The sequence below is a fragment of the Oncorhynchus clarkii genome, chromosome 31 (genome assembly GCF_045791955.1).
Source record: "Oncorhynchus clarkii lewisi isolate Uvic-CL-2024 chromosome 31, UVic_Ocla_1.0, whole genome shotgun sequence".
In the NCBI taxonomy this organism is placed as follows: domain Eukaryota; kingdom Metazoa; phylum Chordata; class Actinopteri; order Salmoniformes; family Salmonidae; genus Oncorhynchus; species Oncorhynchus clarkii.
Window position 1 is genome coordinate 29,567,927 of NC_092177.1, and position 17,869 is coordinate 29,585,795.

Here is a 17,869-nt window from a genome sequence, read left to right on the forward strand (position 1 = left end):
TGCGGTTGTGGACTGTGCAATTGCCGTACCAGATGGTGATACAGCCTGACAGGATGGTCTCAATATTGCATTTGTAGAAGTCTATGAGGGTGTTGGGTTCTGAAAATATGAAGTATACTTAGGCATGTCACGGAGGGAGAGAGGGGAACGTATAATGTTTACATTCTGTCCGGATATGTTATTGGTAGCCATCAGGGATCCGATGGGAGGAAAAAAGACACCGCCTGATACGAGTAAACATGACAGCCGTGAGTTGGGGCAGAGGTCAGGTCAGATGAAGTGAGGAAGAATAGATATCACTAAGGTTCTGTCTAGCAACAGATATGCATTTGCTGTTCAGATGTGTAGGAGGAGACTCAGCATAGGATCAAGGGTTAAACATCAGTGCTTGTGTGAATATGTATTTTGTCTTATGCAGCTGTATTGACCCAATGGGTGAATAACCTTGGTTGGAGCTTTCATAGTGTCCGTCAAGTTCTTATGCTGTTATTTAGAACCTAACAAGAGGGAGGCTATATACAGGGGGTACCGGTGGAGAGTCAATGTGCGGGGGCACCGGTGTCGAAGTAATTGAGGTAATATGTACATGTAAGTTGAGTTATTAAAGTGACTATGCATAGATAATAACAGAGAGTAGCAGCAATGTAGAAGGGGGGGGGGGGAGTCTAAGGCACTGCATCGCAGTGCTAGCTGTGCCACGAGAGAACCTGGTTAGAGTCCAGGCTCTGTCGCAGCAGGCCGCCACCAGGAGACCAATGGAATGGGGCACGATTGGCCCAGTGTCGTCAGGGTTAGGGGAGGGTTTAGCCGGCAGGGATATTCCTGTACCATCGCGAACCAATGGCTCCTGTGGCGGAATGGGCGGAATGCACACTGACATGGTCGCCAGGTGTACGGTGCGTCCTCCAACACATTGGTGCGGCTGGCTTCCGGGTTAAGCGGGCGTTGTGTCAAGAAGCCGTGAGGCTTGGCTGGGTTGTGTTTCGGAGGACGCACATGTTACAACCTTCGCCTCTCCCGAGTCCGTACGGGAATTGCGGCGTTGGGACAGGACTGTAACAACCAATTGTGTACTACGAAATTGGTGAGAAAAAGGGGTAAAAATTTAGGAGGCTTATGGCTTGGAGGTAGAAGCTGGTTAGAAGCCTCTTGGTCCTAGACTTGGCACTCCGATACCGTTTGCCATGCGGTAGCAGAGAGAACAGTCTATCACTAGGGTGGCTGGAGTCTGACAAGGGCCTTTTTAGGGCCTTCCTCTGACGCCGCCTGATATAGAGGTCCTGGATGGCAAGAAGCTTGGCCCCGGTGATGTACTGGGCCGTACGCACTACCCTCTGTAGTGCCTTGTGGGGGGAGGATGAGCAATTGTCATACCAGGCAGTGATGCAACCCGTCAGGATGCTCTCGTTGTTGCAGCTGTAAAACCTTTTGAGGATCTGAGGACCCATGCCAAATCTTCTCAGTCTCCTGAGGGGGAATAGGTTTTGTTGTGCCTTCTTCACGACTGTCATGGTGTGCTTGTACCATGTTAGTTTGTCGGTGATGTGGACGCCAAGGAACTTGAAGCTCTCAACCTGCTCCACTACAGCCCGGTCGATGAGACTGGGGATGTGCTCGGTCCTCCTTTTTCTGTAGTCCATAATAATCTCCTTTGTCTTGATCACGTTGAGGGAGAGGTTGTTGTCCTTGAACCACACCGTCAGGTCACACCTCCTCCCTATTGGCTGTCTCATCGTTGTCGGTGATCAGGCCTACCACTGTTGTGTCATCCGCAAACTGAATGATGGTGTTGGAGTCGTGCCTGGTCATTCAATCATGAGTGAACAGGGAGTACAGGAGGGGACTGAGCATGCACCCCTGAGGGGCCGCCGTGTTGAGGATCAGCGTGGTGGATGTGTTGTTACCTACCCTTACCTCCTGGAGGTGGCCTGTCAGGAAGTCCAGGATCCAGTTGCAGAGGGAGGTGCTTAGTCCTAGAGTCCTTAGCTTATTGATGAGCTTTTAGGGCCCTATGGTATTGAACGCTGAGCTGTAGTCAATGAATAGCATTCTCAAATAGGTTTTCCTTTTGTCCAGGTGTGAAAGGGCAGTGTGGAGTGTAATAGAGATTGCATCATCTGTGGATTTGTAGAGGTGGTATGCAAATTGGAGTGGGTCTACAGTTTCTGGGATAATGGTGTTGATGTGAGCCATGACCTGCCTTTCAAAGCACTTCATGGTTACAGACGTGAGTGCTACGGGTCGGTAGTCATTTAGGCAGGTTACCTTAGTGTTTGTTGGCATAGGGACTATGGTGGTCTACTTGAAACATGTTGGCATTACAGACTCAGACAGGGAGAGGTTGTGAAGACACTTGCCAGTTGGTCAGTGCATGCTCGGAGTACACGTCCTGGTAATCTGTCTGGCCCTGCGTCCTTGTGAATTACTCAAATCGGCTGCGGAGAGCGTGATCACACAGTCATCCGGAACAGCTGATGCTCTCATGCATGTTTCAGTGTTACTTTCCTCAAAGCAAGCATAGAAGTAGTTTAGCTCATCTGGTAGGCTCATGTCGCTAGCAGCTCTCGGCTGTGCTTCCCTTTGTAGTCTGTAATAGTTTCCAAGCCCTGCCACATTCAAAGAGTGTCAAACCTGGTGTAGTACGATTAGATCTTAGTCCTGTATTGATGCTTTGCTTGTTTGATGTTTTCGTCTGAGGATAAAGCAGGATTTCTTATAAGCTCCCGGATTAGAGATCCGCTCCTTGAAAACGCTTTAGCTCAGCGTGAATGTTGCCTGTAATCAATGGCTTCTGGTTGGGGTATGTACGTACAGTCACTGTGGGGACGTCGTCATTGATGCACTTACTGATGAAGCCAGTGACTGATTTGGTGTACTCCTCAATGCCATTGGAAGAATCCTGGAACATATTTACAGTCTGTGCTAGCAAAACAGTCCTGTAGCTTAGCATCTGTTTCATCTGACCACTTTTTTATAGACCGAGTCACCGGTGCTTCCTGCTTAAATTTTGGCTTGTAAGCAGGAATGATAAGGTTATAATTATGGTCAGATTTGCCAAATGGAGGGCGAGGGAGAGCTTGGTATGTGTCTCTGTGTGTGGAGTAAAGGTGGTCTAGAGTTTTTATCCTCTCTGGTTGCACATTGTAACGGTTTTCTTCTGGGGAAAGAGAGGCGGACCAAAATGCAGCGTGGTTAGTTTTGTGCATCTTTAATAAAGATGAAAGTACAACAATCTACAAAACAAGAAACGTGAAAAAAAACAAAACAGTCCTATCTGGTGCCACAAACACAAAGACAGGAACAATCACCCACAAACACACAGTGAAACCCAGGCTACCTAAGTATGATTCTCAATCAGAGACAACTAATGACACCTGCCTCGGATTGAGAACCATACTAGGCCGAAACATAGAAATACCCAAATCATAGAAAAACAAACATAGACTGACCACCCCAACTCACACCCTGACCATACTAAATAATGACAAAACAAAGGAAATAAAGGTCAGAACGTGACACACATTTAACATGCTTATAGAAGGGCCTCCGTCAGTGCCCTCACCCCCTTCATTGTTGTTGGTAATCTGGCCTACCACTGTTGTGTCATCAGCAAATTTGTTGATTGAGTTGGAGACGTGCACGGCCACGCAGTCATGAATAATATTACTGCATCCATGTTTGAAGTCGGAAGTTTACATACACTTAGGTTGGAATCATTAAAACTCATTTTTCAACCACTCCACAAATTTCTTGTGAACAAACAATAGTTTTGACAAGTCGGTTAGGACATCTACCTTGTGTATGACACAAGTAATTTTTCCAACAATTGTTTGCAGACAGATTATTTAACTTATAATTCACTCTATCACAATTCCAATTGGTCAGAAGTTTGCATACATCAAGATCACTGTGCCTTTAAACAGCTTGGAAATTTCCAGAAAATTGTGTGATGGCTTTAGAAGCATCTGATAGGCTAATTGGCATCATGTGAGTCAATTGGAGCTGTACCTGTGGATGTATTTCAATACCTACCTTCAAACTCAGTGCCTCTTTGCTTGTCATCATGGGAAAATCAAAAGAAATCAGCCAAGACCTCAGGAAAAAAATTGTAGACCTCCACAAGTCTGGTTCATCCTTGGGATCAATTTACAAACGCCTGAAGGTACCACATTCATCTGTACAAACAATAGTACGCAAGTATAAACACTAAGGGGCTACGCAGCCGCCATATTGCTCAGGAAGAAGACGTGTTCTGTCTTGTAGAGATGAACGTACTTTAGTGCGAAAAGTGCAAATCAATCCCAGAACAACAGCAAAGGACCTTGTGAAGATGCTGGAGGAAACAGGTACAAAAGTATCTATATCCACAGTAAAACGAGTCCTATATCGACATAACCTGAAAGGCCGCTCAGCAAGGAAGAAGCCACTGCTCCAAAACCGCCATAAAAAAGCCAGACTACGGATTGCAACTGCAAAGTCTGTAACTGTTTTAATGTCACCATTGGTCTCATGGTGAAATCCCAGAGTTTCCTTCCTCTACGGCATCTGAGTTAGGAAGGACGCCTGTATCTTTGTAGTGACTGGGTGTACTGATACACCATCCAAAGTGTAATTCATAACTTCCACCATGCTCAAAGGGATATACAATGTCTGCTTTTCTTCATTTTTACCCATCTACCAATAGGTGCCCTTTGCGAGGCATTGGAAAACCTCCCTGGTCTTTGTGGTTGATCTGTGTTTGAAATTCACTGCGTGACTTATGGACCTATCATGTACAGTGGGGCAAAGAAGTATTTAGTCAGCCACCAATTGTGCAAGTTCTCCCACTTAAAAAGATGAGAGAGGCCTGTAATTTTCATCATAGCTACACTTCAACTATGACAGACAATTTTTAATGAATTTATTTGCAAATTAACAGTCAGTCATGTCAGGATGAGCCTGCAGGAAGGGTACCACATGAGTGAAGAGGATGTCTTCCCTGTAACGCACAGTGTTGAGATTGCCTGCAATGACAACAAGCTCAGTCCGATGATGCTGTGACACTCCGTTATTTGGATTTTTACAAATTATCTTTGAAAGACAGGGTATTTTTTAAAATGTAATTTAACCAGGTAAGTCAGTTAAGAACAAATTCTTATTTTCAATGACGGCCTAGGAACAGTGGGTTAACTGCCTGTTCAGGGGCAGAACAGCAGATTTGTACCTTGTCAGCTCGGGGGTTTGAACTTGCAACCTTCCGGTTACTAGTCCAACACTCTAACCACTAGGCTACCCTGCCGCCCCGGGTCTTGAAAAAGGAACATTTTTTTTTTGTTGCTGAGTTTATATAACGAGTTGTCATCTCTAATATCTGAGTTTTGGAATGTGCCCCTGGCTGTCCATGAATTACAAAAACAAGAAAACTGTGCAATTGCCGTGCTCTCTCTGCTGTCTCCTGAAGTCCACAAATATGTCCTTTGTTTTGTTGACGTTGAGGTAGAGGTTATTCTCCTGGCACCACTCCGCCAGAGCCATCACCTCCCTGTAGGCTGTCTCATTGTTGTTGGTAATCAGGCCTACCACCGTTGTGTCATCAGCAAAGTTGTTGATTAAGTTGGAGACGTGCACGGCCACGCAGTCATGAATAATATTACTGCATCCATGTTTGGTCTATATGAACCTTGTTCTCTGAGGAGAACTTTGATGACATCTATATGGATGTATGATGTTTAACATATCTCTGTGGTCCTTTTATTTTTTTCAGCGTGAACTCTAACAACTTGTTCTGTATGCAAGAGGTTTTATTGCCCTTCTTAGGAATGCTGCCTCATCTGCATTGGACCGATCCCCCAGACAAACCTTTGGATGCTGTGACCTCCTGTGAGGAGGTTGGGCTAGCTAGTTTAATGTCTGTGTACCTTGAAATGGTCTGATTGGTCTATGGTGGTCAGTTTTGGTTTGAAAAAGTCACACCTTCATAGGAATACATTGTTCTGTCCTGCTTCTTCTTGCATCCTGTCCTTGGAGAAAAAGTATTCTGAGGAATGCTCTCTTTTCTAGGCTACTAGGCTTATGGCCCGAGTAGGACCGATTTGTTCATGCTTTGTCTTGTAACTTTACGATGTTCAACATATGCCTAAACTAATGCCTTGTTGACAGTAATGTCTTGTAACTTATGGTTTTGCCTTGTATAATGTAATTAATTCCCTTTATAATGTTATTAAATAGTTGCATTTTATATTCACATCTAATGACCATTTCTTGATCTTAGTCAGCTAAACTATTAATATTTGAATGCACATTGTTTAATCCTAATATCTAATGGAGTGAAATATATTATATGTATATTATTGAATATAATTTAGCCCTACGTGTGTGTGTGTGTGTCTGTGTGTTTGTGTGTGTGCGTGTGTGTCCGCGTGTTCCAACGTGTGTGTATGTGATGGCCAGTTAATGGCTCATAAGTCTGGAATGTGAGTGGGCCACTGACACAGCACACTAGAGAAACCCATTCAATTTGCCCTCCTGCCCCTCCTCTCTCTTCCCCTTTAGAGTCTGACCCCTGAGCCTTGGATAAATCAGTGCTACTGTGTGCGTGCGTGTGCGTGTGTGTGTGTCTGCACGTGTGTTTGTGAAGACCTGTTATTGGCTCACAAGCCTGGAATTTGAGTGGGCCAGTGACGCATCATACTACTGAAACCCACTCAGTACCAGTCAAAGGACAGGCTGACTGGCTTTATGTAGCATTCACAGACATACTGTCAGGGTACTGTATTTCCCTTTAGATCAAAATCTAATACATTGTTTAGTAGACTACCTTGGGAATGAGTTAGCAGCAGGTGAGCATTCAGACAGTCTCGCTGAATCACAGCCACACAGAATCACAGTCACACTGTATCACAGTCACACTGAATCACAGTCACACCTTATCACAAGCGCACTGTATCACAGTCACACTGAATCACAGTCACACCTTATCACAAGCGCACTGTATCACAGTCACACTGAATCACAGTCACACCTTATCACAAGCGCACTGAATCACAGTCACACTGTATCACAGTCACACTGAATCACAGTCACACCTTATCACAAGCGCACTGTATCACAGTCACACTGAATCACAGTCACACCTTATCACAAGCGCACTGAATCACAGTCACACTTATCACAAGCGCACTGAATCACAGTCACACTGAATCACAGTCACACTGAATCACAGTCACACCTTATCACAAGCGCACTGAATCACAGTCACACTGAATCACAGTCACACTGAATCACAGTCACACTGAATCACAGTCACACTGAATCACAGTCACACCGTATAAGACATCTTTGTTCCAAATCTGCCAATGAACCAACCTCCTGTAGTGGCAGGACAATGGCTGTTTGTTTTTATAGAGAAGCAGGCAGGATCACTGTTTTGACATTCTGCCAAATGTCCCAGAATCACCTGAGGACGTCCTGTGATGACATCACGAGAGTTCCACCGTAGCCACTCTGACTGGGGGTCTTATCACCCAGCGGCATCTGAATCCAGGAGAGGAGACCAGTACGTGTTTGCCTCAGGGGTAAGCCAGGCGGTCACTGACCTGCTGTCAGGGGAATCAGAGGAAAGTGTTGGCTCATGTTATAATGATGACCTGTCGTGTTGTATACACCACCACAGAAGATAGCTAACACAGAGACCAATAATATATACAGATTTCTCATAATCTCACACAGACAAACACATCATCCACTCTTACCTGTTGATAACTATAGAAGCAGAATGAGTAGTACTGACAGAACTAGCTAACCCACATACAGTGTGCTTGTATTGGCAGAACATTTGCTGTAAGGACTGATGCTTGTTATTTTCACACGATGACTGTTGCTCAATGGTTACATTCTTGGAATGGCACAATTTACATAAGCATGCAGGCCTTGATCTACTGAGCTACCGGGTGAGTGTACCACAGAGACAGAGTAGTGTGGTTTGTGGGTGTAAGTGACAATATAGTGTGAAAACAGACACAGGAAGTTCTGCTTCAAGTCTAAACGAGAAGATGGCTAATGAAGAAAGACTTTGAGAAAAGTTACGATTAGCAAATTAAACAATTATAAATGATTACTAAACCTGTGATGATTTTGCAAATGAAGTGAGTGATGGGAGTTATACAATTGTGTTTTGGTCAAGTCTATGATTGGAATGTAATTGTGCTTATAGCTAGCTTTCTAGCGTAATGATTATATCAAGGTGTGGTCTTCTGGATTGGCTTTTCCACCATTGGATGTTTGTACCAGTAAGGTGTTTATCATAAAGAAAGGAATAGCCCAGTTGGTGTAGAGAGTTTATAGTTTTCTATGAAGACAAAACAAACATGATGCCATAGTGCAGTCTGTGATGTCAAACCTCCCAATGCACAATCTCATTTGTTTTGCATGGTCCCTGTAACATTCGTCGTTAAGGGTAGACCAAGGAGCAGCGTGATTTGAGTTCATCATATTTTATTGAAATGTGAACCAAAAAAATAATAATAAAAAAAAAAAACAATACAACGAACGAAAAGCTTCTTCGTGCAAAAATACATGCAACCAAACAAAGACAAGATCCCACAACTGAAGGTGGGAAAAAGGGCTGCCTAAGTATGATCCCCAATCAGAGACAACGATAGACAGCTGCCTCTGATTGGGAACCATACCAGGCCAACAAAGAAATAGAAAACACAGATATACAAAAACTAGAGTACCCACCCTAGTCACACCCTGACCTAACCAGAATATAGAGAGTAAACAAGGATCTCTAAGGTCAAGGCGTGACAGTCCCAACTGTCCTGATAAATATGTGCAGTCCATTTCATAATGTTGTCACAATGTGTTTTTATTCATATCGTCTCCCATTGGGTTGAATGAATGTAATATACATGTAAAACTGATGATCTTCCTTCAACAACCTTCAGAGAATAAAGTTGTAAAGTGCCAAGATCCACAGTTAAGTGGCACCACTGACAAATAACCACAGGCATCAAGAACAGGTTTAACGCAACAGCAATGTCCAAGAACCCACACTATCTGTCACTCAGTCAACAGTTCGTTTTATACAATTCTGTTTGAAAAAGGCAGTAAAAAAAAATATGGAACAGTGCACAGAAACACATGTTAAATGGGTGTGTGGCCCTTGAAGAGCGCACAAGAGTTATGGTCTAAGAGGGAGATAACCAGATAGAGAAACAGGATATAGAATGTAGGAGTAAAGGACAGAATGTAAATAAACTAGCCCAGGGTTCACTAATTCTTCCCAATGGATACTCCTCTTATCACTAAGAACAACTACACCCCGGTTACAACATAATGCTACCATCAGACAGCAAACAGAAAGCTAGGCACTTTTTTCATATTAACTTTACAGGCCATGTTTAAAAGTGTACTGGCAAATATGCACAGCTATATATTTCCCCCTCCGTGGCCCTTATTGAGTGCTTTAACAAGCTCCGTGCTGTTCTCTATGTCGGTAGAGGAGTGGAAAGAGCAGGGGAAGAGGTCATGGGTGTGAATGCACAGTAAACACTACATTCTGGTGACTGCTGAGGAGACACATAATCAATATTTAGCTATGTGGATCTAAATGGGATATAAAAATGTTTGACAGTGGCTTGAATCCACATCTCTCATCTGAAGGTGTACCCGTGAATGGTAAGGGATGTGAGATGAGGATTTCATGGGACATTGCATTGCGTCTTTTGTATGTTTGCATAAAAGCAACTCGTTGTTACTGTAAATGAAATAATGGCTTGGAGACTTGTATTCCATTTGGGCAAGCATCTGTCACTGATGTCCTTCAGCTTCAGTTTGAAAACTCAAACAACGTAAGTAGGTCTATAGTGAATCCCAGATCCTGGGTAGGTTCTCCAGGATCCTCCGGCGATGTGAGGGGTTTGACACTCCGGCTGCACGCAGGTCCTCCTCTGTGATGCCACTGTGGAGAGGGCAAAGGTCATAAAGGTATCCATAACTGACTTAGACCACTGAGACCAAAATAATCCGTTTCCATTGATTATTATTCTTCCTCTCACCTGAAGTAGTCCAGGTCGTCCCAGCCATTGAGGCTGAGTCCCAGGGTGTAATTCTGCAGACCCAGGGTGCTGAGTAGCTCCCGCACTGTCTCTGGAGCCCCACGGAGGACCTGCATTAGACATCCCCCCCAAAACATCCCTCTCAAAATGAGCCCAAACCAAAGTGTTTGTTGCCATATTATTGAGGCTAGAAGTTTTTCCTGATCAAGTGAACTTTAAGAAAAACCTTTGGCCCATGACTAGTCCCACTCTACATATTGTGTCTAGTCACCCACCTCTTTCTCCCAGCAGTAGCCTCTCTCGGTAGACATGGCCAGGTCATTCCTCTGGGCCGGTCTCTGGCCTGGTGTAGATGGAGCCCTGAGGTCTACAGGGAAGAAGTCCACCTCACTTAGTGACTTGGCAATCTGCAGGGCTGTGAGGGAGTGGTCCCCTAGGGGCTCAACTGGCTGCTCCGCCACCCAGGGGGCTGAGGCCTGGACGTGGGGCACATGGGTGGATACATAGGGGTAGAGTGAGGTGGGTTTGCTGCTCCTTACAGGGCTGGCTCGTTCCTGTTGGTGCACCCTAGGCTGTTCTCTCCTGGGGGTCTCTCTAATGACAGCGGAGTGGTCCGTGGACATGTTCCTCAGGTACTTGGCAGGCAGGATGGCGTCCTGGACAACATTGTTTTTGCTTGGTTGTGGTTGTATGGGCTGTTCATGATAGTGAGAGGTGGTGGTGGGGTTTGGGGCAGGGGGGATTGGCAATGTTTTTTTTGCTGGGAAGAGCTGATAGGAGGAGTTGGCCTGGGGAGGATGATGGTCATTGGAGGAGGAGTAGTGGGGCAGGATGCCTGGAATCTCGATTTCAGTGAAGTCCGACCTGCGAGCGGACTTCCTGTCATAGCCACGCCCCCCAGGGAGTTTTGGGAGCTGCAGCGCTGAGTCGCCAGCCCAGACCACCTGGGGGTCCCTACGAGGGGGTGGAGCCTCCTCCACCCTGCGCAGGACAGACACACCTTCAAATATGAAGTAAGCGGGGTTTGTGTAACTGCTAGGGGCTGGCTTGGGTGGAGGGGGTGAGGATCTGAAATTAATGGACAAATCATAATGAGACTAAACCATAACTATTTGCCCATCACTAACCAACTACATCTTTAATCAAATGTTGACAATGTATGTTAGTTTCACTGTGAGCGTCTTGAAAAACTCCAAAATATCCTCACCGGCTGATAGGGGCCTGAGTGGACTGAGGAGACAAGCGTCCCCTCACCAGACCCTTCTCATCCTTCTCGAAGCAGAACCACTCTGAAAAAGCCAAACAGGTGTTTACTGGACATGCTCTAACTCATGTCTTCTTCATATGTTCTGTGTTGTCTGGGGTTAAGACCCAGACTAGCATGTGGTGGCAGTGTTTGCGTGTTGCCATGGCAATGTGTGAGGCTTGACCTATAGGGTTAAGGGCATCCACTCACACGGTGTCCTTTGAATGTGTCAGGATGCATCTGGTCAGGCTCAGCCAGGGAGGAGCCAAAAGAGGATGCCAGGGCAAAGACCAGAGAGAGAGAAAGCCTTGGATTGTTGAGGAGCCAAATAGAGGAAGTCGGGGTAGAGACCAGAGAGAGAGAAAGCCTTGGATTGTTGAGGAGCCAAATAGAGGAAGTCAGGGCAGAGACCAGAGAGAGAGAAAGCCTTGGGTTATTGAGGAGCCAAAAACAGGAAGTCGGGGCAGAGACCAGAGAGAGAGAGAAAGCCTTGGGTCATTGAGGAGCCAAAAAGAAGAAACCAGGGCAGAGACCAGAGAGAGAGAATGCCAAGATGTGGATCATTGAGGAACCAAATAGAGGAAGCATTGAAAGATACACAGGAGAACCAGAGGGCACATGGACTGTCACGACGGAAACCCAGTGAGAAGCAATAGTACGAGCAGAGTGAAGAGAGGAGACTAAACGAGAGGAGAGCAGAGTGAAGAGAGGAGACTAAACGAGAGGAGAGCAGAGTGAAAAGAGGAGAGCAGAGTGAAGAGAGGAGACTAAACGAGAGGAGAGCAGAGTGAAGATTGGAGAGCAGAGTGAAGAGAGGAGACTAAACGAGAGGAGAGCAGAGTGAAGAGAGGAGAGCAGAGTGAAGAGAGGAGACTAAACGAGAGGAGAGCAGAGTGAAAAGAGGAGAGCAGAGTGAAGAGAGGAGAGGAAGAGTGAAGAGAGTAGGGAAGAGTGAAGAGAGGAGAGCAGAGTGAAGAGAGGAGAGCGGAGTGAAGAGAGGAGACTAAACGAGAGGAGAGCAGAGTGAAGAGAGGAGACTAAACGAGAGGAGAGCAGAGTGAAAAGAGGAGAGCAGAGTGAAGAGAGGAGAGCAGAGTGAAGAGAGGAGAGCAGAGTGAAGAGAGGAGAGCAGAGTGAAGAGAGGAGAGGAGACTAAACGAGAGGAGAGCAGAGTGAAGAGAGGGGACCAGAGTGAAGAGAGGAGAGGTTGGCAGGATGGCAGCAGGCTAACCTACCGTAGATCTTCTCACGTGTACCTCGCCGGTCCTTGGGCACGTGGACCCTGACCCGACCACGTATGGAGCCCATCTCCTCGCCCCGGTGGGTCAGAAACATCTCAAACTGCTCCGCCGCGCCGATGAGGGAGCGCAGCGCCACACAGCACTCACCTACAGGACCAACAGTAGGATCAACAGTGAAGTGGGATGAAGCTTCTTTCTCCCGTAATGGTTAAGATTAAGACTTGGAGAAGGTAAACTGATCTGTGCCTGAAATACACTTGTCAATGAATAGGTTTCAAGGGGGCGTTGATTGACTTCTTGCAAAATGACTGAAGAGAGGCAAAGTAGTGAATGGTGGTGGTTATGAACATGAAGGGAAGGACTTATGGGCTCTGGAGTGGGGCAGTGTTCTAAGGCACTGCATCACAGTGCTAGCGGCATCACTACAGCTCCTGGTTCGATCCCGGGCTGTATCACAACCGGCAGTGATCGGAAGTCCTATAGGGCGGAGCACAATTGGCCCAGCGTCATCCTGGTTAGGGTTTGGCCGGTGTAGGCCGTCTTTGTAAATAAGAATTTGTTCTTAACTGACTTGCCAAGTTAAATAAAGGTGAAATAAAAGACTCATGACCAACCGTGTGACTCAAACCCATCACATGACTTGACGCACAGCAGGAGGTGCTGATCCTGAAGGAACTCCATGTCAGAGACGATCGGGAGAAGCTATGATATGTAGACACACAAAGATTAGCTACAGTGCATTCTAATTTATTTTTATTTTTTCTCCTCATCAATCTACATTTTTTGCAATATCACATTTACATAAGTATTCATACCCTTTACTCAGTACTTTGTTGAAGCACCTTTGGCAGCAATTACAGCCTCAAATCTTCTTGGGTATCAAGCTTATCACACCTGTATTTGGGGAGTTTCTCCCATTGTTCTCTGCAGATCCTCTCAAGCTCTGTCAGGTTGGATGGGGAGTGTCGCTGCACAGCTATTTTCAGGTCTCTCCAGAGATGTTCGATCAGGTTCAAGTCCGAGACCTGTCCCGAAGCAACTGTCATAACTGTTGACTTGGCTGTGTGCTTAGGTTTGTTGTCCTGTTGGAAGGTGAATCGTAGCCCAAGTCTGAGGTCCTGAGAGCTCTGGAGCAGGTTTTCATCAAGGATCTCTCTGTACTTTGCTCCGTTCATCTTTCCCTCGATCCTGACTAGTCTCCCAGTCCCTGTTGCTGAAAAACATCCCCACAGCATGATGCTGCCGCCACCATGCTTTACTGTAGGGATGGTGCCAGATTTCCTCCAGGCGTGATGCTTGCCATTCAGACCAGAGAATCTTGTTTCTCATGGTCTGAGAGCCCTTTAGGTGCCTTTGGCAAACTCCAAGAGGACTGTCATGTGCCATTTACTGAGGAGTGGCTTCCGTCTGGCCACTCTACTGATTGGTGAAGTGCTGCAGAGATGGATGTCCTTTTGGAAGGTTCTCCCATGTCCACAGAGGGGCTCTGGAGCTCTATCAGAGTGACCAACAGGTTCTAGGTCACCTCCCTGACCAATGCCGTTCTCCCCGGATTGCTCAGTTTGGCCGGGCGGCCAGCTCTAGGAAGTCTTGGTGGTTCAAACTTCTTCCAGTTAAGAATGATGGAGGCCACTGTGTTTTTGGGGACCTTCAATGCTGCAGACATTTTTTGGTACCCTTCCCCAGATGTGTGCCTCGACACAATCCTGTCTCGGAGCTCTATGGACAATTCCTTTGACCTCATGGCTTGGTTTTTGCTCTGACATGCACTGTCAACTGTGGGACCTTTATATAGACAGGTGTGAGCCTTTCCAAATCATGTCGATTCAATTGAATTTACCACAGGTGGACAGCAATGAAAAACATCTCAAGGATGATCAATGGAAACAGGATGCACCTGAGCTCAATTTCGAGTCTCATAGCAAAGGGTCTGAATACTTATGTAAATAAGATATTTCTGTTTTTTATTGTTCATAAATTAGCAAAAATGTCTAAAAAGCTGTTTTTGCTTTGTCATTATCAGGTATTGTGTGTAGCTTTATGACAAATATGTGGAAAAAGTGAAGGGGTCTGTATACTTTCCTAATGCATTGTATGTGTCTTTGGGATTGGTCTGGTGATCTATCTCCAGATTGATTTATTTACCTTGGGCAGCTGCTTGGAAGACCAGCCCAGTTTGAGGAAGCAAGGCACGTCACAGCTCTGTGAGTCATTCTCTATGGAACGGCGGATCTCTGCAAGAAAACAAAGTCATTCATCACATCATTATATTACAGAACTTCAGATTAACTATCTGAGAAAATATTATGAAGGACAAAGCACCGTCAAGGCAGGATGAGTGGAACTCAATGAAGAACTTGGCTTTGCCGGCTGTCTTCACAATAGCCTCGATGCCCTCTAACTCTATCCAGGCCCTCTCCATGCTCAAGCTTGGCTCTGTTTGGAGGCATTAAAGGGCCACAAGCTAGCATAAACGTTATATTATCTTACGTATATTAATTAAAACGATTAAGCCAAAATAACTACAATGACTTCACCTATTTTGATCTTTGATGTCACCCCTATATGGAACGTGGCGAAAACAGGCGAGTGGTCACTGGTGAAGATGTCATCTGTACAACCTGGAGACAGACACAGAGATCTCAGTCATAATGATACCGACCTGTCATAATGATACATAACAGTCATAATGATACATAACAGTCATAATGATACCGACCTGTCATAATGATACATAACAGTCATAATGATACATAACAGTCATAATGATACAGACCTGTCATAATGATACCGACCTGTCATAATGATACAGAACAGTCACAATGATACAGACCTGTCATAATGATACCGACCTGTCATAATGATACAGAACAGTCATAATGATACCGACCTGTCATAATGATACCGACCTGTCATAATGATACAGAACAGTCATGATTACAGCCCTGTCATAATGATACAGACCTGTCATAATGATACAGAACAGTCATGATACAGCCCTGTCATAATGATACAGCCCTGTCATAATGATACAGCCCTGTCATAATGATACAGCCCTGTCATAATGATACAGACCTGTCATAATGATACAGACCTGTCATAATGATACAGACCTGTCATAATGATACAGACCTATCATAATGATACAGCCCTGTCATAATGATACAGCCCTGTCATAATGATACAGCCCTGTCATAATGATACAGACCTGTCATAATGATACAGACCTGTCATAATGATACAGACCTGTCATAATGATACAGCCCTATCATAATGATACAGCCCTGTCATAATGATACAGCCCTGTCATAATGATACAGCCCTGTCATAATGATACAGCCCTGTCATAATGATACAGCCCTGTCATAATGATACAGACCTGTCATAATGATATCGACCTGTCATAATGATACAGACCTTTCATAATGATACAGACCTGTCATAATGACACCGACCTGTCCGTTATCATTATGCTGTTAAGTGTACCATCAAATGAGCACTCTTATGTCACTGATGATGACTTCAGTACTCTATGTTGTTCGACATTATCATCAAAACCTGTGGCATAGATTAAACTAACCATCCTTTAATGACTGTGATGGTGTATGGTGAGTATACTGTGTTTGCTGATGGAAGTCAAAAGCATGGCCCTGGAGTCAGAGCCGCGGTGAGGAAATGACTGTTCGTCTGAGGACCACAGACCAGAGGACGTAGGAGTTGCCAATCATACCTTAACAGGGCCTCTCACATTTTACAGGAAAACAATGAAAGAAATGGCCACGAAATGTCTCATTTTGGAATGCCACAGGAAATAATACTATGATATCCAATTTGCTGTGTCTAAATGCTAAACCACAATGCTGTTATGTCTGAGGATAATGTTATGAACCTAAAAAAAAATGTCCTAAACTTAAACCCACCATAGGAGTTGCAGGTGATATGTGTCTCTGAGTAGGACTTCCACAGAATCCGGTCACACCATGACGGCACATTGACACGCACCTGTTGACACAGAACAGAATAATGACTATATGTAAAGTCTGTTTTTGTTAGATGTGGGGTATGTGAAAATAGAATTGATTCAAAATTTAATTATACAATGAAGGGAACCCTGCACTTCAATCCTACCAGCCATTTCAGCCTGTGAGGTATTATTAGCCCCGTGACCCCTGTGACCCCCATTAAAACCGATTGGGTTACACATAAAGGAAGTCCGGTAGGGAGCTATAAGTCTCTGTTTAGTCTATTTAGGGGTGTATGGTAGCATTATGAAATGTACTTATTTGTCGACTGCTTCACAAGTAATGCTTGGTGTGGATTACTCATCACTTTGGGATTTAACGTCATTCAGACAACAGCATGACGTGGGACATGATGTAGCTCTGAGAGGTTGTGTCAGAGAGTGTCACAGGGAGGTAGACTCACGCCAGAGGTCTTGTACTTCTGCCACAGGTAGCTGTCCCTGGACCCCCTCTCGTACCGATAGGTGGGCGGGAACACAATCTTCTCTTCCTCTTAAACCAGGACAAAGGGAGAGAAATGGAGAGAGAGATATAGGATATAGAGAGATAGGAGAGAGAGAGAGAGATAGGAGAGATACCACAGTGTGCCATACAACCCATGTTTATTTATCTTCCCTTTTGTACTTTAACTATTTGCACATAATATGACATTTGACATTTGAAATGTCTTTATTCTTTAGAAACTTTTTTGAGTGAAATGTTTACTGTACATTTTGCATTGTTTATTTCACTTGTGTTTATTATCTATTTCACTTGCTTTGGCAATGTAAACATATGTTTCCCATGCCAATAAAGCCCTTCAATTGAAATTGAAGTGGAGAGAGAGAGATGGGAGAGAGAGGGGGTAGATTCGGAGACAAAAGCAATGAAGAGGAGAATTGACTGAGCAGAATCAATAACACAGCTATTTTCACCCACACATAAACAAACAGTTTGACATCAACTGGGAGGAGGACGAGGAGCAGTAGGATGCTACTCACTGAAATGGAGAAAGGCCTTTCTCTTGTGTCGTTCTTGTGTTAGCTGATCAGCACACATGAGCTCATCAAACTCCCGGTTGGACACATGTTTCAGAATGTCCTGTAAAACGGGAACGGCCATGAGGGGAACTCAGATTCAGTGTAAGAGAAAGCAAGGCAAGGCTCTGGGTCTATGGAGATTCTTGTTTTCCGGGTTACACGACATGTGATCTATTTTCTGGGGGCACAATCAAAGAGGAGACGGGTCTGTCTGACCTGTACGTCCAGGTCCAGCCTGTAGTTGAGGTCTCCACACCAGAAGAGATGTGTGAAGCGCAGGCTCACGTCAAAGGCACTGAGCTGC

General features: G+C 45.1%; 1 protein-coding gene across 1 annotated transcript in view; it reads right to left on the reverse strand.

Annotated features, from left to right (window-relative positions):
- Positions 1-8,455: 8,455 nt before the first annotated feature.
- The window catches only part of LOC139391097 (phosphatidylinositol 3,4,5-trisphosphate 5-phosphatase 2B-like), a 26,546-nt gene continuing 17,132 nt past the window's right edge, over positions 8,456-17,869 (reverse strand). Inside the window, exons 14-26 of the mRNA XM_071138615.1 lie at positions 17,782-17,869; positions 17,527-17,626; positions 16,950-17,038; positions 16,445-16,526; positions 15,062-15,145; positions 14,847-14,960; positions 14,670-14,758; positions 13,139-13,226; positions 12,519-12,671; positions 11,245-11,326; positions 10,313-11,105; positions 10,038-10,147; positions 8,456-9,940 (exon numbers count right to left, since the gene is read on the reverse strand). The exon at positions 17,782-17,869 is cut by the window's right edge and continues 51 nt beyond it. Of these exons, the coding sequence (XP_070994716.1) occupies positions 9,841-9,940; positions 10,038-10,147; positions 10,313-11,105; positions 11,245-11,326; positions 12,519-12,671; positions 13,139-13,226; positions 14,670-14,758; positions 14,847-14,960; positions 15,062-15,145; positions 16,445-16,526; positions 16,950-17,038; positions 17,527-17,626; positions 17,782-17,869 (1,972 nt within the window). The 3' untranslated portion in view covers positions 8,456-9,840. The remainder of the gene's footprint in view (positions 9,941-10,037; positions 10,148-10,312; positions 11,106-11,244; positions 11,327-12,518; positions 12,672-13,138; positions 13,227-14,669; positions 14,759-14,846; positions 14,961-15,061; positions 15,146-16,444; positions 16,527-16,949; positions 17,039-17,526; positions 17,627-17,781) is intronic.